This window comes from Crotalus tigris, unplaced genomic scaffold, assembly GCF_016545835.1.
Source record: "Crotalus tigris isolate CLP2741 ecotype Arizona unplaced genomic scaffold, ASM1654583v1 scf7180000024387.2241675, whole genome shotgun sequence".
NCBI classification, from domain to species: Eukaryota; Metazoa; Chordata; class Lepidosauria; order Squamata; family Viperidae; genus Crotalus; species Crotalus tigris.
Genome location: NW_024100557.1, coordinates 1,988,800 through 2,011,009, shown reverse-complemented (window position 1 = coordinate 2,011,009; position 22,210 = coordinate 1,988,800). Strand labels below are relative to the sequence as shown.

At 33.7% G+C, this 22,210-nt stretch overlaps 1 protein-coding gene across 7 annotated transcripts in view; it reads left to right on the top strand.

Annotated features, from left to right (window-relative positions):
• Window positions 1-21,008, top strand: part of MIER1 (MIER1 transcriptional regulator) — a 64,710-nt gene extending 43,702 nt beyond the window's left edge. For 4 of the 7 annotated variants that reach the window (XM_039329101.1, XM_039329102.1, XM_039329099.1 and 1 more), the window contains 10 exons: window positions 3,481-3,601; window positions 4,027-4,155; window positions 5,227-5,291; window positions 6,338-6,410; window positions 7,400-7,551; window positions 8,012-8,093; window positions 8,889-8,983; window positions 11,296-11,423; window positions 12,660-12,799; window positions 13,517-21,008. In XM_039329101.1, coding sequence (XP_039185035.1) covers window positions 3,481-3,601; window positions 4,027-4,155; window positions 5,227-5,291; window positions 6,338-6,410; window positions 7,400-7,551; window positions 8,012-8,093; window positions 8,889-8,983; window positions 11,296-11,423; window positions 12,660-12,799; window positions 13,517-13,833 — 1,302 coding nt within the window. In that variant the 3' untranslated portion in view covers window positions 13,834-21,008. Of the gene's footprint in view, window positions 1-3,480; window positions 3,602-3,994; window positions 4,156-5,226; window positions 5,292-6,337; window positions 6,411-7,399; window positions 7,552-8,011; window positions 8,094-8,888; window positions 8,984-11,295; window positions 11,424-12,659; window positions 12,800-13,516 lie in introns of those variants that run through there. The other 3 variants (XM_039329104.1, XM_039329100.1, XM_039329105.1) reach the window with 2 other exon arrangements.
• The last annotated feature ends 1,202 nt before the right edge of the window (window positions 21,009-22,210 follow it).

Below are 22,210 nucleotides of genomic sequence, written 5' to 3'. Positions count from 1 at the left end.
CTAGTAATATTTTTTCAAGCCCCATATCTCGTCTATTAATTCCCCACTCTTTCTTATCTTTCATATATTTTGCATCTGAAGATAGGACCACCATTCCAAAACTATTCCCTGTTGTCTCAACTCTTGTCTTTGCTTTAGATGGCCTTTCTCTGACAGGATACCTTTATATGTAATAACCTTATCTTGCCTGTATAACTTGGGGTATGTAACTACTTTTAATGGTGAGAGCCAACCTGGAACTCCTGTATAGTGTTGGCGTTTAATTATGTTCCAGTTTTTTATGAGTTCTTGCCGAACTTTGTGCCTCAAGAAATTTTGATAGTTCCTACTTTTCCTTGTCTATAAGTGAGCATGCCAGCCCTGCTGGAGGTCATGCCCCTCTAAATATAAACATCTTTTGTTTTACAGAGTAATCCAATCCCTAATCCACGTCAGGGCCGCTGCTCAATAGCAGAGCTCCCAATCGGAAAGCCTAATCCCCCTCTCTCTTTAGCATCCTGTAGAGACTTTTGTTTTATTCTCGCCTTCTTTCCTTGCCACACGAAATCTAAAGTTAATTTATTCAACTCTTTTAAAAAAATTATCTAATTGGATTGGAATATTTTGAAACAAGAATATCATTTTGAGTAAAATATTCATTTTCACTGCTGAGATTCTTCCAAGAAGCGAGAGATGTAGGTTTCTCCAGCGCTCTAAGTCAACATTTATGTGCTTTACTAATTTTCCATAATTGTCCTCTTTGATTGATGAACACCGTGCGGAGATAACAATTCCCAGATATTTTATTTTAGGAACTATTTGTATACCTAATTTTTCCCCAAGATTTGCTTTTTGCATATTAGTCATATTTTTTTGCTATGATCTTTGTTTTGTTTCTATTTATTTTCAAGCCTGCCAAATCTCCATACTCCTCCAATATTTCAAATAGCTTCTGACCTGATTGCACTGAATCTTCCAATATAAATACTAAATCATCAGCATATGCTTGGAGTTCGTATATTTCCTTCTTGACCTCAAGCCCTTTGATCTGCCTCTCTTGCCTTACTACTCTTGCTAAAATCTCCAACATATATATAAATAACAACGGCGAGAGAAGGCATTCTTGTCTTGTACCTTTCTGAATACTAAATTTATTAGTGGCCTGACCATTTATTATGATCTGAGCATTCTGTTCAGAATATATTGTAGTTATTACGTTTAAAAAGTTTTTTACCTACATCCATTAGTTTCAATTGTTGAATCAGAAATAGCCAATTGACATTATCGAATGCCTTCTGTGCGTCAAGAAACAAAAGTGCCTCATGTTTTTGATGGAGTCATGTAATCATCTTTTGCAACTATTGGCAAGCAAGTCAGTAGAGAAGCAGATTCATTTAACAACCAATTTTACAACTGCAGTTGTGACAAAAAAGGTCACAAACTGGGACAAAACTCACTTAACTGTCTCAATAATGGAAATTTTGGGCTCGATTATGGTTGTATATTGAGGAGTACCTATATTGTAAAGAAGAAAAATAGAAAATAATTGTAGTAAAACAAAAGTAGTTACATTAAGAAAACAATGCATAAAAATGTGTCATAAATAGAAAATCAAATGCAGTCAGTTTGAACAGATATTTACAGGTATTAAGAGAACTGAACTACAATTCCTCAGTATTGAAAAATGTAAAATAATTAGGAATTACATTTCATTCCTTTGCTAGAAAGAGAAAAAGAAAACTATTTCATCTTTGCACAAAAACCTAATCATTAAATTTGTCAAGCACTATGAAAATAATCACATTCCTTGTGGAATCATACTTTTCAGGGCCAAAGAACTGAGTTCAATGCACTTTGGCACGCAAATTTATGTCTATAAAGATGAAAAAAAAATTGAAGGTAATTCAGTACAAGTTCTTAAGAGCAGTTCTTCACTCACTGCGTTTCAGTGCAAGCTGAGGCTGGAGCTGGGTTGCGTTATAGTGAAAGCCCATGTGAGGATTTACTGATTGAAACACTAGTTAAAATTAATTTTGAGGGAGAAAAGTATCTATCCCAATTACTATACATTGAATCTAAGCTTGACTAATTAAAAAAAACACACATAAGTTCAGCCTGCTGTGAAATCTCGGTTCACTGGGGTCTGGGTGGCCCTTATAAAAAATCACACTATGTATTCTGGATCCAGGTTTTACAGTAGGAGCAGAATTTCATATAACACTGGCCTGTGGAACAAGATTCATCTACTCTTTTAAATATTTATATATTTTCTCTGTCCCTCACAGAAGAACATATACTCTTGCCTGCTTTTGGCCTTTCCATCAAGGTTGTAGAAGGGAGGTAGAGATGGCACTTTGTATTAATATCACTCCTGTTTATTAATTGCTTCAATTGTGCCAGGGAAGAAACACTTTTTTCTGTTAGCTGACAAATCCTTAAAAATCTTTTAAAAGCTAAAAAAAAAAAAAAATCACTCTTCCATCACGATCACTGTAATGAAGCTGTCTAGAATTACATTCCAATAGATTCTTCCATGTCAAAAGATAATTAGCTGTGTTTTTCTCTTATTATTTTAATTTATGACGTTGGGTGGTCTATGGTCATGAATAAACTTTGATACTTAATGCAATACTTAATGCTATTCTTATTTTCTCTGGAAGTTGGAGAGAAGTCTATCATCACCATACTTTTCTCATGAGACGGGATTGTGTATGAGATTGGTTGATTATGCAGATAGGAATCAGTTGCTTTCACTGGAAATTTTACCCAGTAGTATTTTATACTTCGTTTTGCTTTGTTTTTGTCTTGACCCTCTTTTTTGGAGTGTAACTTTTAGCAGGAATATATGCACACATATGCTTGCGCAAATCTGTCACATTTTGGCAAATACGTTACATATATGCAGGTATGTTTTTCAGCTAGACTTAGAAACTTTAAATTAATGAGGGAAGCGTTCAACAATATATTTGTCTACAAACAAACACACATGAGTGTGCATGAATGCGTATAAATATGTGCATGTACATTCAATATGTCTCATTTGGGGGAATCACACTTTTTTAGGGAAATTATTTCTGTCCTTTAATTATTGGTTAAAACTTTTTTAATATTTTGGGAGCAGGTAATTTCAAGAACTGTTAAGTTCATAAATAATACTAGAGCTAGCCAATTAAGATGAACATAAAATCAGTTATCCTTTTCTTGGTCTCATCCTTTAGGATGAGTAGGTGAAACAAAAAGTTTCCAGTGATGCTATTGAAACTGAAATATTTCCTGTGAATATTTACTAGGCTGCTTCTATTTTTAGTTTTAAGATGCTTCTTAAGATATATTACTTTTTTGTGTTTTAATGTGTAGCTTTGACTTGTTTTATTTGCTGTATTCATCATTTAATTGGACTTTGCTTTAAGATCTCTGTTATATTTGCTGCATTATGTTTGTTAGAAGTCAAGTAGAGTTAATAAAAATAATTGCTTTTATCTTTGTTACATTGTTTCTAAGGAGGAGACTATAAAGGATTCATCAGGTCAAGAGGATGAGACACAGTCCTCAAATGGTGATCCAGTTTCATCTGTTGTACCAGAAATAATTCGCCCACGTCGTTGTAAATACTTTGATACAAGTATGTATTTTTTAAATCTGTTTTCAAACATTTTAGAAATGCATGGAAGTTGTACAAATATTTGGGCATTCCCATATGCAGTAAATGAACATCAGGAGAGCTAGAACCATCACAATGATGAAATCTGGAATTTTGAAACAGGTTGACCAACGCCTACTTTTATGTGAGAAATTTGCACAAAAAGGCAATGATTTTTTTTTCTATAATTGAAATCTTTTGGAATATGGAAAGAGTCTCTTCTCAGTTCTCTAATATTGTAAAAGTATCTGCAAGGAGAAAATGTTTTCTTGTGGAAAGAGAATGTTTATGAACTTCAGAGCTCTTATCAACTGCTGGTTGGAGACAGTAAGAACTTTCTGTACAAATAAAAGATTGCCTTTTCCTTTCTTATAGAGAAAGACAATAGTTGCTGTTTGTCTTTACAGTGAAGGTACTTATCAAGGATAAATTGTCTGGGAGTGGGAGAATGATCTTTTCTAAAGTCTTGTCTCTTGATATCATTGGATCTACTGAGGAACATACTAGAAGGCATTTTCTCTGTAAAGATAATGCTGGTTGGTATTCAAAACTTCTGAATTCTGTATTTGAATCTCAAGATCTACTGCCCTACTTTCTAATACATTTCTTAGAAGAGTATAACCTGCACAATTATGTGTAAAAACATAATCCAGGTGTATAGCACATTGAAGAGAGGTAAAAGTGGCTGGCAGATTAGTTAAACCAGAGATTCTCCATTTTTTATATTCACAGCTAATATTTGGAAATAGAGGCTTAGCTGATATTGCTCTAATATTTATATTTGTCTAATGCTAAGAATTTTAACTAGCTTTTCTTCCATTACTGCCTGTTTTTTTTGCCTAGCTTATATTTGTACTTACATATACGTATATATGAGCAAAAATGCTGTTAACATACAGTTAATGAGTCCAAAAAATGCAGCAAAATAATTTGTTATGGTACCAAAACTAATATATGACATGGTAATTTTTAATCAACAAATCTCTGCTTCAAAATGTCATTTGTACTTGCCCTTTGTGTATGGAATTTGTGGGATGATGAAATGATTACATAAAATTATTTTATAATGAATTGCTTAGCTAATACAGTATATTCTGAAACATTTGTATACATCCTTCTAATGTATATCCCTGAAAAAATATACGGTAGTTAACTTTTAGCTGTGTGAACAAATTCTCCCCATTCTTTATATGAAGAAACATTTCTATTTTTTAAAGTATTTGCCTCTGACAAAAGCTTGTTTTATATTTTAATGCTGCTTTTTGTGACTTTGAAGATATAGATGTTCTTAAGCAACATCTTGTTGAATGTATCAGCTCTTTAGCAATGCTATTTACCTAAATAAATATATTAGAATGTATATTTTTTAATATTTTTCAAAATTGGAAACCTCCTAGCTAACTCTAGTTCAGAGTATTATGAGCCAGGACATACCAACCACAATTAGTCACACAGAGTTGGTTGTGACATCACAGTTCAATATTTAATTAACCAACCAGATATGGGACTGAAAAATCTGTCTGTAGAAAAATAGTTTGTTTGAAGAAATGTAAATTCAGGATAGCTATCCCTATTTAAGTGAAAGTTGTTATTTTTTTTTAATATAGACAGTGAAATAGAAGAAGAATCTGAAGAAGACGAAGACTATATTCCTTCAGAAGACTGGAAAAAAGTAAATATGAGCTTATGATAAACTGTCAACATAATATGACTATTATACAACTTAATTTGTGGGGAAAATCATTCCTAACATTATGACTATTCAAAGCTCCTTATGAAGCTAGTCTCAGCTAGTTGGGGCTCAAGGAGCTTTTACAGTTAAGCTATTCGAAGATTATATTTGAATGATCTCACAGACTAGGTGCTTTGCCCGAAGATCTGAAGTATGCAGCTATAGTTTATTTTAAAAATTCTAAATCTTGTTATTTAAAATGTATTGAACATTTAAGAGGACTCAGTTAATACAGCAAGGTTTTGGGAGGGGGGGTTGGAAAAAATATTAGTTACATCTGCAATTTTATTATGTTTCATTGGAATTTCCTCCCCCCCCCTTTCTTTACCCGAATGATTGTAGCTGGAAAAAAATATTTCATTGTTGTGTCTGCCTGATAACTAGTGGCCAGGTTGAAAAGCTTGTTCTAACTCAGTGCAGATTTTTGTTTTTAATCTGACATTCAAGGGTAACAGTTTGGTTTTGCAGATAAACTGGATCATTTATTACTTAAGTGTATTTGCCTCATATAATGTCAGAATTCCAGAGTCTTTTCTTATTAATGAGCAAGGAAAGCAAAGGAAACCTTAATTTTATATGCAAGTAATCTGCTTTGCCACTTTCTAACTAGACACAATCTGAAGTTGTGGTATATAGTTGTTGCAAACTCTTTGCATTTGGCAGCAGCAAGTCCAGAATTTGGATCGAAACTTAGCTTGTTCTTTGTTTCTGAGTTCCTGATTTGTTTAGCCATTCAAGTTGGGAGCTACTTGGCAGTTTTTGAAAAGGTGCTATAGAATCTGGAATTTTTATTGGCAAATTTGATTATTATTAAGCCCATGTAATAGTTTACATTGCATAAAGAAGTCAATATATGAACAAATTTACTTATTTCATACTTTTAAAATGTTTTTTATTCCAATTGGTATTTGACTGTCTTTCTGGTTATTGAATAGTATGGTGTTAGATCTATGATTACAGATGATTTATATATTTTTTCCAAACAGGAAATCATGGTGGGCTCCATGTACCAAGCTGAAATTCCAGTTGGTATAGCTAAATATAAAGAGAATGAGAAAGGTAAAGTAATTGGCAATTTGTTTTAATTAAGGTTGCAATTAAGATTTTAGGTGAGTTCTTGAGGCGTTCACTTTAGTAAGGTTGATGTATAAAATTCTTGCAATTCATAAAGAATTCATAAGAATAAGGTATAAAATATAAAAATATACAGGGAAGCTTAATATTTATTCATACAGCGTAAATTATATGTAGAAAATAGAAGCTGGCTTTGAATATCATTTTAAACAAATTGGTTTGTTTGCCTTGTGTTTCTAATACTTTTAAATTAAATTAAATTATGTGAATTGAAACCACTTTATTTAAAAATATGGTTAAACAAACTGGCTCAGACATACAGACACACACACACATACAGACACAGAAGAGCAAGGAATGATTCAAACACTTGTGCATGGTTTCCTTACCAGTTACAAAACCGGATTTCCCATTACCAGGTGCAGAACTTTCTATTGCATCTCCCATGTATGTAACTTCAAAATTCCTAATATCCCATGAGTTACTGATTAATAATATCTCAAGCCGCCAGTTCAACAGCACAATCCTATGTATTATAATTGAATGGAGTGGAGCTTACACAGAAACCAGCCTAAATTATAGCAGCCATAACAGTGAAACATTTTTTAAGAAAGTGTAGCTGTGGTGCTTTGGTGGTTGCAGAAACTCTAAGAACAAGTTGGTTGAGCAACTCCAACACTTCCTGGCAGTTGGAAAGTTGGTATAATCTGCAAGTCATTAGAAATCAAGTTTGCACTTACCTGGAACTGGGTAAAATAAGTAAAAAAACAAAACAAAAAAAACCAGGATGAGGCATTTTCCTGAATCTCTTTGCTAGAGAAAATGCTTTTCTTTAATTCAGGTCTCCTATATTTCAGTAATATTTTAAAAAATCAGAAATTTATGAGCCATCTTAGAGGCAAGATAAAATGCGAAGAATTATCTGATCTCTAAATATTGTTAGGAAATATGTAATTATCTGTCTCTAATTTTAGTGTATGAAAATGATGATCAATTGCTATGGAATCCAGATTACTTGACTGAAGATAAAGTGATTGAATTCCTTAATGAAGCCTCCAGAAGGACAGGCGATGAGAGAGGAATTGATGCAATTCCTGAAGGATCCCATATTAAAGATAATGAACAGGTATATCAAATATATGGAAATCTTCATTTACCAACAGAGCTTTTCCACTGGCTACAAAGAGAGTGGTTTTCAGCAGTATTCCCCCAATCCTCCTGCTTATTTTGCTACCTATATTTTTGTTAAAATTTGCCCTGGAGGATTGTGAGCTGTCCAGAACAGTGGAAGAAGATTGTGTGGTTGATGAAAAGAGACAGAAAATCGGGAAAAATTGGTTCATTTTTTCCATCAGAAGAGGCATTTTAAGCAGGCCACTCCTTCAGGATGTTCCTGTCAGAGGAATAATATTCTGTATCCAATCCCTAACATTTTAAAACATCTTGAAGAGATGATTTTGGAATTTTTATATTGGCTATAGAAAAACCTGGGGGTCGTAGTTCATATTGCCTGAGCTCTGTCATTTTTAACATTAGAATTTTAAAACACAAGTCTAAGATGACAATTTGGACTTCTTCTTTTGCAGGCTTTGTATGAATTAGTGAAATGTAGTTTTGATACAGATGAAGCATTAAGAAGATTGAGATTTAATGTAAAAGCAGCCCGAGGTATGTATGATTTATTTTTTTAATGTGTTTCACTATTGTGAATTTCTATATCTTTTTTTAAAATTTGTTACATTTACACACAGACACACACACATAGACACAGTGACTTTCATACTTATTTTAGTTGAATATTCTCTTAAACTTCAGCTCTGGTGTACATATATGTTGCAGTAACCATATTTTCCTTCTGGTAGATATGGAGAAAGAGTTCATCTGAAGATTCCATGTAATTGGGGTGGTGGAGGAGGTGGGACGGGAAGAGGACAGGGAGGACCTAATTCATAGCACCTCTTTTGCTGTGGAGGTATTTCCATACTACCTTGGTTACCTTGAAAACTAGCATAGCATAAAAAAGATAATGATGGCAAATCATGGCATTGTATTTTCACAGTGCAATGATTTCTGTAAGTCTGTATGAATGTGAAGAGCTTCTGTGCAGAAAAGATTTTGTCTGCTGTAAAAATGAAAAAGGACAGAAAGGAAGGAGTGGTCCCTTTTTAGATTCTGCTTTCTAAACCAATTAACCCCCAACCCTGCCCTAGGAAATAAATTAGGCAGGAAGAGGCTTACAATACGAAGCATTGCTCACTTTCCCCATGTACTCTAACTTCACTATAAGGAGCTTCCCCGTTTCCAAAATACCTTTATCTAAATAAAATGTCAATCTGTACCAAACATATGAGACATGTTATCATTTTTAATGTTTAAGAATTCATACATAGACTAAGCATTCATACATAAACTTCCTTTTTTGGCTTGAAGTTCTTATTTTTGTATTGTATTAATTTAATTCAGAGGAGCTGTCTGTCTGGACAGAAGAAGAGTGTAGAAATTTTGAACAAGGTTTGAAAGCTTATGGAAAGGATTTTCACTTAATCCAAGCAAACAAGGTTAGTAACTTGTATAATGATGAAAGCCTTTTATAAGGTGGCGGATTTCAATTTGCTTTCTCTCAACACACAGAGTTAGAAGAGGCTCAGTAGTTCATGGCCATCATGGTAATGACAGAGATGATCCATGTTACTGAAGGCCTAAGTGGCCTGAATATAAAATACTTACTTTGTCTCTGACCTGCAAGCCTAAAATTGCCTTTCCAGCTGTTCCAGTTTGGAAAGTTAATTTGAATGAAGTCACATTTTTATTGTAATGAAAGCAGTACCTCGACTTAACAACCATTGTAATGAAGGCAATACCTCGACTTACAACCATAAGTTTGAATGTCTGTGAAAGTTCTCAGTCATCCAGGTCATGGTTGTCCCAAAGGTGCTTTTTTCAGGAGGCAACTGGACTTCCGTGTGTTTCTTTTGAAGACATTTTGCTCCTCATCCAAGAAACCTCTTCAGCTCTGACTAAATGGTGGGGAGTGGAAGGATTTATGTTGCTTTCAGAGAGATGGTAATTTGTATTCCTTTAGAGAGTCTTTGAAACCATCTGGAGGTTTACCTATGTCCTCAGGGTCACCTGAGTAGTGCAAATGTATGTGGAGCTTAATAAGTTTGAAGTTGCAACAGCACTTCAACCGTTTTTTGCAACGACTGTTGCAGCATTCCGGTGGTTATATGATCAAAATTTGGACAGTTAGCAACTGGTATATATTTATGATGGTTGCAATGTCCCAGGGTCATGTGATCACCTTTTGCAAATTTCTGACAAGCAAAGTCAATGGAGAAGCCAGATTCACTTAACAATCATTTTATTAACTTAAGAAGTGCAGTGATTCACTTAACAACTGTGGCAAGAAAAGTCGTAAAATGGAGCAAAACTCACAACAATTGTCTTGCTTATCAATGGAAATTTTGGGCTCAATTGTGGTTGTAAGTCAAGAACTACTTGTGTTATTGCTTAGTTTTACTCTAATATGGCACTTAAAGAGTGCTTTTAGCTTTGACCTCATGAGGCCTCAGTATGACAAATGCAGTTACTCTCAGTTATAGAACGTTATGATCCTTTAACAGATTGAATTTTCCTTTCCCATATTAACAGTGATTATCACTGATCACCAGTGACTATCACTTAATCGTCATTAAGATTGAGGTTGACCATGTTGCCACATAATCACTTTCCATCCATCTTAAACAGGGAATCTTGTTAACTTTAAGCATGCTTAAATTTAGGGCTAAGTTAGAGCCCTGGCATTACCATGTGCCAATCTTAGAAAAGCTGTTAAATCCCACTTCGCCCATAGCATCCTACACTGCTGATGCATGTCCTACTCCCCTTATGTTACCCAGTTGGATCTTCAAGCAGTCATTATTTAATGTTTAGCGGTATCTTGACATTGAATTATTTAAAGCAGACAGAGGCATTATGGAGAAATTACTGTGGTTCCTTATCTTTGAAGTGCTGCTGTCAAATCACTGGCTCTAATATGGTCAGTGTATCAGGACATTTAATATTGATTGCATCTCTCAAACCCTTTTGTTTTATATTCTGCAAAAGATATTAACACTATTTGATTGCAGTTCTAGTGGCTTATGCAATTATGGCACTTATTCTATTGGGCTATACAGTAGTTTTATTGAGATTCAGTTTCTTTGATTGTACAGAATTCTGTTTGTCTCTTTAAAAGCCTTTGGACCCCAGAAAGACAATTCAGTATTTTCTAAGGTGGTTAAGACTTTTGATTTACTGCCTCCTTACAATCCATTGTTGTTGTCAATTAACTAAAATGTTGAGTTCTTCTTTTTTCCCATCCCTTTCTTAGCAAGGGATGTTACAGTTACTAAAAAATTCATGATTTTCTGTGTGTGTTATTTCAAATAATTCTTCATCACATCTACTGTATGACAGTGGAATTCTTCTCCAGCAAACTCAACAGGGTTTTATTCTTTAACAGAAGCAGTGTTTTTTTTTGTTCCCTGATTAAAAAACTGATTTGCCCGAGACTTGACTTACGGAGGTCTATTTTTTATTATTGTTTGTATTATAGTTCTACTATCTTATTCTAGCATTATTTAAGCAAATGAATATGTAGGCAAGATTAGAGTACCAGCACAATCATGATGATGATGTTGGTGGTGATATGCACCAAGTATTACAAAGACAAAAAGGGGTGTTGCATGATGTTTGAGAGGAAAAAAAATAAGAGCAATTTATTATCTGCTGGCTTGTCTGTATTGAATATTCCCCTTCCTATAGATATGTTCTTTAATGTGAATTTTATATTAAAGTAGATTTTATTCTTGGTGTGTAATAAACACAGGTACGAACAAGATCTGTTGGAGAGTGTGTAGCATTTTACTACATGTGGAAAAAATCAGAACGATATGACTTTTTTGCTCAGCAGACAAGATTTGGTAAAAAGAAGTACAATCTCCATCCTGGTGTAACGTAAGTCTTGTTGATTATTTGTTTCCTCACTGTACTAAAATAATTTATTTTTAAAAAATGACAGTTTTTTTAATTAATTAGAAATGAAAGTGTTTCTTTCTAGTCATCAATCTGAATGCCACATTTGTATTACATTAGAATATTATGTTGTCTTCTCAAAAGTAAAGATGCTATTATTGAAACTGCAACTTTATCCTTTATATCGAAGATCCAGATTATATGTCTCATTTTCCCACAAATGTGACCTATATTATAACTGATAGGAATATCAGTTTGGAAAAGTAATTGAATGGGAATTTCAACTGAGATTCCTCTGATCTGAATCTAGGATTACACTCATCTTCTCTCTTTTGTAAAAACATTATATAAAGGGAGGAGCTTGCTAAGTATGCCACTTACCTCAAAAAATTCTGTGCACATTTCAACAATAAATAACCCCAAGTCACCTAGGAATAAAACAGAAAAAAAATATAGACAATAGAGACAATAAATAAAAGGATCATAGAAATAGTTTAAAAACTACAGTAGCTTGGCATAGAAATGTTACTTTAGGCAAGCCTTTGTAGTATTGTTTACTGTATAATAAATCTCCATTCAAAATTTAAAATGGATTATTCTTTGAACGTCTTAAATAGACACTTTCTACTAAGGTGTATCAATGGTGCCTTAGGGCAGGGGTGTCAAACTGCCGGCCCGCGGTCCGGATGCATCATTCCAAAACCGCGCCCACCCCATTGCCGGCAATGGGGAAAAAGTCGTGATATATCGTGACACGTCACATGACGTTGCGAGTTTGACACCCCTGCCTTAAGGTTACTGGTCATTTAACAACCACAGTTGGGACTGGCAACTCCATCACTAAGTGATATGGTTTGTTAAGAAAGATATCACATGATCATATTTGTAAACAAATTGTTGAATTTCTAAACAATTATTGAATTTCTAGGGTTTTACTCTATTATTTTTTATCTTAATACATATTCATTGAATTTGAGCTTTTTATCTTAAGTACGATAATAGAGCTTGCCTAGATCATATATATCACCATGCCATTTCTCTGGTCTTGCTTTAGCACAATATGATTTAATATATGTGCAAACCAGGCGAATTTGTCTTCTTCAAAAAGAACTATGGTTTTAAAATCTTGGCTTAGCATTAGGTGAATGCAGATTGTTCATTGTAGGACTTCAAGTGACGCCTATCTGAAGAGCAAATTTCTTGATCATTTTTTTAAAGGGACTACATGGATCGTCTTTTAGATGAAAGTGAAAGTGCGGCATCCAGCAGAGCTCCTAGCCCTCCTCCTACAACTTCCAATAGTAGCACCAGTCATTCAGAAAGAGAGGATAGCACAACCAGCAATAGTAATCAAAATGGTAGGTAAAATACCTTCTTCCATCTAAATTCCCTAAGGTGCATTCTTTAAGCTAACGAAGTACATTTTTGCAAGTAATTTTCATCTAATTTTAATTTTTTCTTCTGTACCTTTTTCTGTTTTTGTCATTTGTTAAAATGGAAGCTACAATATTTAATTCTGCAAAAATGTACTTGGGGTCAGAAAAATACAAGTCTCATGTACAGACTGCAGCCTCTTAATGGATTATCTTAAATATTTTATTTGTCCGTTAGATTCATATCTTACCTTTCTCAAAGAACTGAAATGTTGGTGCTTCTTCTATCTCTTGTTTTTACCTCAACTCGTCTACTGTGGAGTAGCTTGGACTAAGAAAGATTGGCCAAACCTACCCTTGAAATTTCCATCACTAAGGGTAAATTTAAAACTGCATTTTCCCAGCCCCTAATGTAACATCTCAATGCAGCTCCAGAAATAATAATATTAAGTAAGTAGAAGCAGGGGAAAATACATACCAGATGGCATACCTTATTTAAATGCAAAGAAATTTAAATCAAATTTAGTATGGGTTATGATGTCATCAACCACTTTTGTAGTGTGTCACTGAAACTATTTAAAAGCTAAATAGTTACAAATTGGGCGAGTATGCATTCTGTATATATGTTTTATGGTTTGTTTTTGTGACTTGTTTTTTTAAGATGGTAGTTCTTTCTTTTCTGTTTTATATTCTCCTTTCTAGGTGTATCTACTAATGGGCCAAGTGAGTTATCAAATAAAGATGACATGAAAATTGAAGGACTGCACATAAATGGACCAACTGGCAAAAAACCGCAACTTGTAGATTTTGATACAAATGGTTACGAACCCGAAAACCTTTCCAATCATTCTAAACTTCCTCATTCAAATACAAGGCATGATCTTGAAGATACAAATGAAAGGCCTGTGAAAAGGAGAAGAATCAACAGCAGTGACAAAGAGTGCACAGCTTCCTCTGAAATTTTCCAAGAAACAGTGGCCCATGGGAATTTTGAAGACCAGGACACTGTGGGTGACTGAACACATTTCATTCAAATAATTGCATGGGATGTCTGCATTTTCAGGGTTAATAGGTTCTCTTTACAGATTCAAATCCCATAAAATAATTTATGGAGATTTTGAAATATATTTTAATTGCTTCCTAATCCTAGCTAAGGTTACAGTATTTTCCTTTTTAAAATCCTGAAATGCAGATATAGCAGGAGGGAGAACTTTCTGTCAGAGAGCCGGTTGCTATAGAATTGATTTGAGAGTTGTGGGTTTTTTAGGCAAATTTCTTTAGATGACTTCAGGGCACTAACCTGTTATGTAAATTATACTTTGAAAAATAGCTTAAAATTCCCAAGCAGAATTGATAAAATGGAAGTGAAGAAAGAAGCAATACTGAATAGTTTAAGGAATGCCGGTAAATCCTGAAAGTTGCATGAGGATTCATTGGTGTGTGTATATGTATATGTGTGTCAACGTGTGGGCATATGTATATATGTATACATATGTGTGTGTGTTTATCTGTGTAGATACATACACACATATATATATATATACACATATATGAATGAATTATATTTTAAAAATAAACCAAGAGGTTTGTATGTAAAATTACTGACATCAGTGATGTCTTTCCATATTCTTATCTGGAAATAAGAAATACTTTCTGTATTTTTCCAGATTTTGTAGCCTTTGAAAGATTTTTGCAATACTAAAAAGTGTGTAATTTTCATAACTTGTACAGTATGGTAAATTTTGATCTTCTGAGAGTTGATCTGAGGATTTGTCAGCTTCACTTTATTTTGCTAAAGCTTTTTTATTAATAAAAGTCATGTTTCAGAAAGCAGTAGAAATTTTAAATATTTAAATTGCTTACCCAAATTAAGAATATCAGAATTTTCAAACTTTTATCTTGGGACAAATGGTGACTTTTTAGATTAGCATGATGCTATGATTGCACAAGTGTTCTTGCTTTTATAATTGTTTTTCAGATTTCTTTTTATGAGATAGAGTCTAAAAACATCAGCTAAAGGCTTTCATGTTGCTAACTCTTGTTAGTCAAGGTCATCCATTACCTTATTTATCAGTTTATATGTACATTTTGGTGAGCACAGTAGAATTAGGAATTGAAAATTAAATCTGGCTACCTTGATGAGGAACAAATGCTTAGCCTGCATGCTGTGGGTCCTTATGCTGCGTCCAACAAATCCATGGATTAACTGCTTCTGAGGAAGTAGTAAAGTGTGGGTAGTAGTTATTATGGCGTGTATGCGTACTAATATGCATGGATTTGAGGTACTGTAAGGGTTGTTAACCTTCTTTACATTTGAAACAAATCCTTGTCAGTCTGGGAATAGTTTCAGTAGTGTCAGTTCCCATCTATAAAAGGATTTGGATTATGGCCATAATGAAGGTTTACAGAATCAATCACTCAATGACCTATAAAGTCTTTCATTTTTTTGTTGCCACTTTGGCTATATAAAACAAAGTTAACCATGTTCTCGTTTTGGGGCTTACTTGAAATGTTATAATTATAACTTCAAGTTGATCTGCTCATTTAATGATTTGGCAAAATAAGAGTTTGATTTTAATTATTTAGTCCACTAGTCTTTTAGATTGTCCCAACACAATTTTGTTGCTAGTTCCTGGAAATATCTATTTTTTTTATTATTTCTTTTAGCCTTCTGCTTTCTCATGAAACGTTTTTGATGAATTCCATGCTTTAACATTATAGGACTAGTATTTATTGTCTGTTGCGTACAAGCAGTATAACATGTATAGATGAAATATTTAATCTTTTAAATTTTACTGCTTTGGGGAAAGTGCCATGGCTGACCAAACCCAGTTTTGTTAATATGAAAATCCAAAGTTTTTGTAGCCTCGTATCAAAGATTATGTTTTAAAAAGTATATCAAAGCAAGGCAGTGCAATGCTTTTAGAAAACCTTATTGCAACTTTTGAAGGCCTATTTTCTGTTCCTTGTCTGTATTTTTGCAGGATGGAAATGCTTGCAAGACTGTTCATAGGAAAGTTTATAAATATATTGTTCTCAGGCTTGTAAGTAAAATATAGCACTGTGTACATTTTTTTAGAAACTTTACTTTGGTCTTTAATCTTACCTTTAATGGTATGCCTAAGAAAATCCTGACATTCCATACTCAATATGTAATGCTCAGCTGTTTTTAAGTATTTAATTGTAATGTGCATCTCATTTATGCAGGTGTTTATACAATATTTTATTCATGTTCTTTAAAATGCAGCCACTATAACTTGATAAAGACATTGCACTAGTAGTACTATTTAAAAAATCTTGTAATTTAGCAACCAGTTCAAACAGCTTTTAGTGCAGTTTGGAAAAGATGAAACCACATTGCTTCCAAATTGGTCTGAAAAGTCAGTACAGCTTTGTATAGTGATTGTAATGTATATTTTAAGCACTATTGTGTCCTGATCCATAAAGTGCATTGTATGCAGTCTGAATCAAACCTTCAACTCAACAGGCCTGACTGTTGGCTTTATAAAGGGTTTAAAATGATATTTTGAAAGAAATCAAAAAAAAATTGCAAAGTAGTTTTTATAAATTTTTCACATAGTAATTTTGCACTGTTGGTAATACCTGTGTCTCTTACCTAGCTCCCTGTCTGCAATTCTGGAAAAGCTTATTAAAGTATTTTTTTAAACATATTGCTTATATAAATACAAATATTGAGTACTTAAGAGTGGAATTTGTTTCTTTTAAGAGAATGTGAAAATGCTGCTTAATAATATGGGAGAGAATACTTGAATTGTTCAATAATAGTTTTAGCAAACCTTTGCACTTCGAAATATAATTCTGTGCTTCATGCTAGTTTCAAACTAAACTCCAGATATTTAATGACAATAGGTTTTTTTAAAAAAAAAAAACAATTAGGGATAAACTGAGATGTATACATTCTTGCTGTGAAATTAGAACTGTAATATTTAAGTCTGAATATTTTTGTTGAGGGTATTTACCAATAAAATATAATCATTTCTTGACATACCACAGAACATAGAGCTCAGTTAATTGTTGTAATAAAAAAGATCGCTATTAGAAGCATTGAGAAATTACTAGCCCAGATAGAATTTGTTTCTTAGATTATAGCTTATTTTTAGATACATTTATATCTTCAGTAAAGAAAAATGAAAAGTTGTAACAATGATTTAATAAACAAGGAAGAGTTTGGTAAAGCCAGGATCTTATAAGGCTGTATTCATATAAGTACAAATTTAAAAATTATAGTGCCTGGAGTTAATATGTTAGGAAATTATAAAAGAAAATCAAACAATTTTTATTTTATGATTATTTGCATGGAAAATCAGTAAAATGCTAAACTATGTCTTGGTTCTATTTTATATAAATTATATGTTTATATAAAATAGAAACAGGAAATTAACAACTTTAAAGAATGATCTGTAATCTTCCCATTTTGATGTCCTCCAATTATTTTGAACGACACCACCAAATTGGCTGGACATGATGCAATTATAGTACAGTACAATAGGGTTTCATGCAAGGTTGGATATATTGGCAGAAAACAAATTATTTTAGGTACTCAAAAGTACTCTTTAGTTTATTCTCAAAGGTTGTCACAGGTACCTACAAATCTAAGCATTCAGTAAAGATGGAATAATGGAATAAGATTATTGTGATTAAGATACTTAAATATATCCTTTTCAGATAGTCATATAATATAAATGATGAGTCAAAACTAACTACCCTGTGATGGTTAATAATTAAAAACATTAATACCATACATGTGAATGAGAGAACCAGTATAGTAATTTTGACCAAAGAAACTTCATCTTGGTTAAGAGAAGAAATAATACTCAGATATAAGGGGAGGCAGAAATAATCTTTATTCCTTTTTTCATTTTTGATTATAATTAGATGATGCAATCAAGACTTCTCCATTGTTCAATCTTGTTGTCTTGAGATAAAATATAAGTTAGCTAAATATTTTTGCTGGTGTGCAAAGAAACAATAATATAGACCTGGAAAAGTTTAAATCATTCTAAAGTATTAAAATTTCCACATACATACAAAATAGGGACATTATTTTTAAAATAACTATTATATATCACCCTTGAGTCAATCCTGAGTTCATGGAGACATCTATAGTTTTCTTGGCAACAGTACAAAACGTTTGGCCTTTTTAAATGCATTTATTCATCTGTTAAATGTATAGCCTCAGTTTTTCTCCAGAAGTTTAAGATAGTAAATTTACACTGAGTGATGTTTTATTGAAACAACAAACTTATGAGGTAGGTTGGACTGAATGATTGTTTAATAACACGCTGAAGGTCAGCCTGAACAGATTTCTTTGGGCCAGCTCAACCACTGCATCGTAATTGCTAATATGTGATGAAGAGATGCTTTTATTCACATATCCTAGCAATATTTTCTCAATAATAAAAAACATATCTACTTTTTTGAGGAGTAGAGATAACAAAGTCCTTGAAGTGGCAAATACCAACTTAGTATGGGGGATATATATGTATCGTGAAGACAACTCAAAGCTTTCTCACGTATTCATCATATTTCAGTGCATCCAATTTGCCTCTCTCAGCCCAACTCACCTCACAGGGCTGTTGTTGTGGAGAAAATAGGAGGAAGATGTGCTGAATATGTTTACCACCTTGAGTTATTTGTAAAAAAAGATACTAAATACAGATAATGACTGGTTTCACAAAGGAGGCAACTACTATTGAATTTGTTACACCGTTAGGCTTTGGCACCACTTTCTAGTGAACTCTTAAGATAATTAACAGTATATTTAAAGTATAGTATAGCTATATCTATTGTCACTAAAATATTGAAGTCTTATAAAAGCCAGAACAAAAAAATGTAAATGGAGACATTCTTGATTTATTTAAGCCAGTACAAAAATACATATAGCACATAAAAGTTATACAATAAAAATATTTATTCCTAATGCTGGATTGCTCTATATAGGAAAAATAGTAACAGGAAGTTTTAACAGTGTAGAAAATAAAACTATTAAGACTTGCTTACCTAGGCAGTATATATATTTTCTAAAACTTGGCACTAAAAATGTGTATATTACAAAAAAGCAAATCAACTGAGAACTATTTTATATGGCAGTAAATCTATCCAGTAGATTAACATTTTCTCTAACAAGTACCTGAGCGCAACTGCCTCAGTAGAGCAGGTTAACAAAAATACAATAATTTGACTGAATTATGAGAATTTCAGTCTAACAGCATCCCTTATTCTACATATTTGCATAAATTGTCCATAAGCATTTTATGAGAATTTTGGTGCACAGTTTAATTAAGGTAACAGTAGACCAAGGCAGCTGTGTGCTAAGTAATCCATTTTTTAGCCTGCATTACCTAAATGCTACCATTATCTACTTAACAAGCCAGCTTAAGTAGACAAGAAAATTTATTCTACTGTAATAGATCCCTTTAATCTACTTTCAAAGTCAAGACAATTCATTCTTCTAAATAGCTGGCAGGTGCAAAATCTAGAGTTAATATTTTGATTAAAATATTGGTTCTGATAACTGATTTACAGCAATTGGAGAAACTACACTTCTTTTTATGTAGAACTGATTCTTCTGTGAACTCCGGAACCACCTACAATCATAGTGTTTAAATTCAGTGGCAAAGCAATAATCAATGAAGGAATGATCTTCCATGATTTAGAATTGAAAACAAAAAAAAATGTAAAGGCAAAAGATGATTTAACACATCTTAGACAAAGGGAAAAAAATCTACACACCCAAATTCCACTATTTCCTCCTTCTCTCCAATTGTTGCTGGCTAAGGCATCATTTACCCAAAAGAAAAACATGGAGCCTGTGACATTTAAAAAGTTGCTCCTTCTTGCTTGAATCAATTTACTCTCCTCCTAAATGGACAATATTCTAGTGATCAAAGGTTTCAAAGCTATTAGCTACTGCTAATGGCTGGAAGGGGTTTCTCATTATGTGGAGAACAGGGCTTTCAAATCACAGTAAACCTACTGTAAGACTATTGTAAGATTTGCACATGTAGTTCATCTCTCAAAACACCAATAAATCTGCAACATTATGAAAGAGTATTTCTGAGGCTGCGAAAGATCATCATGTGGCTGTGAACTCCAGGATTCTCTTTTCTGCTTTATGTTAGGCTAGACTATTCCCGAAAAACTATTAGAGTTACCCACTCTGCATACTGCAAGTACGCACTCTGAAATTCTGTTTTTACTTTCAACAGTTTAAGGCTAAAAGAATGTATTTTAAAGTGCGCCAAAAAATCTGTGCGATCTCAGAGAGCAACTTACTGCTGCAATAGGATTTCTTGTTAGAGTTGTTGCAATGTCCAGCATATCATTCTTTGTCCCTCCTCTAACAAAGTCATAAATATGCAAAACAGTAATAATTACATGCTAAATAATGTCTCCAGTACACATAATTCAGATTTTTGGTGCCAGATCAAAAATGACTACATATTTATATTTAACACAGAATATATAAGATTTACCTGTTTCACAGACTTCATTTTAGAGTTAAATTTAACTCATAAAGCAATTAAGGGCATAACTGTATCTTACAGGCAAGATCATGGAGATAGGGGAAAACAGACAGGACAACTCGAGGCCAACTGAGTGGGGCAGGATAAAATTACTTAATTTTTGTTAGTGTCGTATGATAATTTTGGTGCCCACTCTTCCTCAGGCTTGACAATCTTGAACCAGGTAGAAAGGAAGAAATTCACTTACAATCTCAGCTTCTTGGATGAAAAGTCTTTTACATTTTGATAATTTTAGGATTTAACTTTATTTCCTTTTAAAATACAGCAAAATTGGAATGCTTTAGAACTTTTTTTAATAATTAAAGGGTGTGTAAGTTTTATTAAAAGGCATAAGCTTTTATGAATTGTAGCTCACTTCATTGGATGCATGAAGTGGATAAACAGATGAAGCATTTGAAAAGAAAATGCAGCAAGTGGAGGAGAAAAGAGTAGTTATGCACATGCAGATTACATGTGGGTAATCAATTAGTAATCAATTAGTAATAGCAATGTATTAAAATCACTTGTGTTTGTTAAACCTTAGATAGCTGAAGATTTTTTTATGTGAGATGATCCTGTAGTTTTGTTTTAAAATTGCAGATATGAGCTACAATTCATGAAAGCTTGTGCCTTTTAATAAAGTCTTGTTAGTTAAAAAAAAAAAAAAAGTCCTACCAACTATTATAAATTTTTGCTGCCAAACTCACAGACTTCTCCTTTACAATGTCTTTAATGTTTTAAAAGAGATTATTATATTTTGCAGTCTCACTATGTGCCAGGCTAGGAATTTGTGTGGTTCACTGAATCAAATAAACTGAAGCTAGGTTTTCTTTAGAGAAAAGCAAACTGGATTTCTTTCAGCAGAATATTTTGCTTTGAGCCATTTTTCAACATGGTCTGAATTTGACAGATAGCGTCTTAAAATTCAGAATTTTCTGGATAAACGCTATCTAAATATTACAGTTCTCATATGTTTCAGTGTGAGTGGGTGAGAGGCATACAAAAGGGCAGTGATGGTGAACCTTTTAGAGCAGTGGTTCTCAATCTTTTTAATGCCGCAACTTCCAACCGGTCGTAAGTCAAGGACTATTCAACTGGTGCAGCACCATTTGCAGAATGGGACTTTTGGCGGGCTCAGCAGGGCAGAGACAGCCTGGACAATTCCTATTGGCTTTTGAAAGCCAATAGAATTAGACTCTATTCAAGAGAGTCTATTCTATTGGCTTTCAAAAGCCACTAGAATAAAAGGGAGTAGCACAGCTAAGGAAAAGGGGGAAAAATGGCGGACTGCGTTGTTTGGCGACCCCCGTGAAATGGTCGTTCAACCCCAAATGGGGTCCCGACCCACAGGTTGAGAACCACTGTTTTAGAGACTGAGTGCCCAAACTGTAACCCAAAGCCCACTTACGCATCGTCAGGTGCCAGGTGGGCATGGCCCATTGGATGGGCATGGCCCATTGGATGGGCATGGCTGCTGTGGTAAAGGCAGACTGGGTGGGACTAAAAAGTTCAATCAATCAATTCCAACTTTGCAAGATTTTTTTTCCCGCGAGAAGTTGAAATTGACTGATTGAACTTTTTTTTTTTGCACACGGCGGCGGAGGCCTAAAGCGAAAAGGTTTTATAAAACCCAGCTGAAGGCCTAGGACTGGGGCGTCGGTGGGCGTGCCCACAGAGAGGGCTCTGAGTGCTGCCTCTGGCACCCGTGCTGCCACTGCAATAGGGCAACTGATAATAGCATATACTATTATTTCTTTTAAAGACTTGTGTTGGAGACATTGTAAATCTGATTTGCTTTGCAACAATATGAAGACCTCAAACAGATAGAAAAGCTTCATTTGCAAGTCTGGTGAGGCTCCTTTGAAAACAG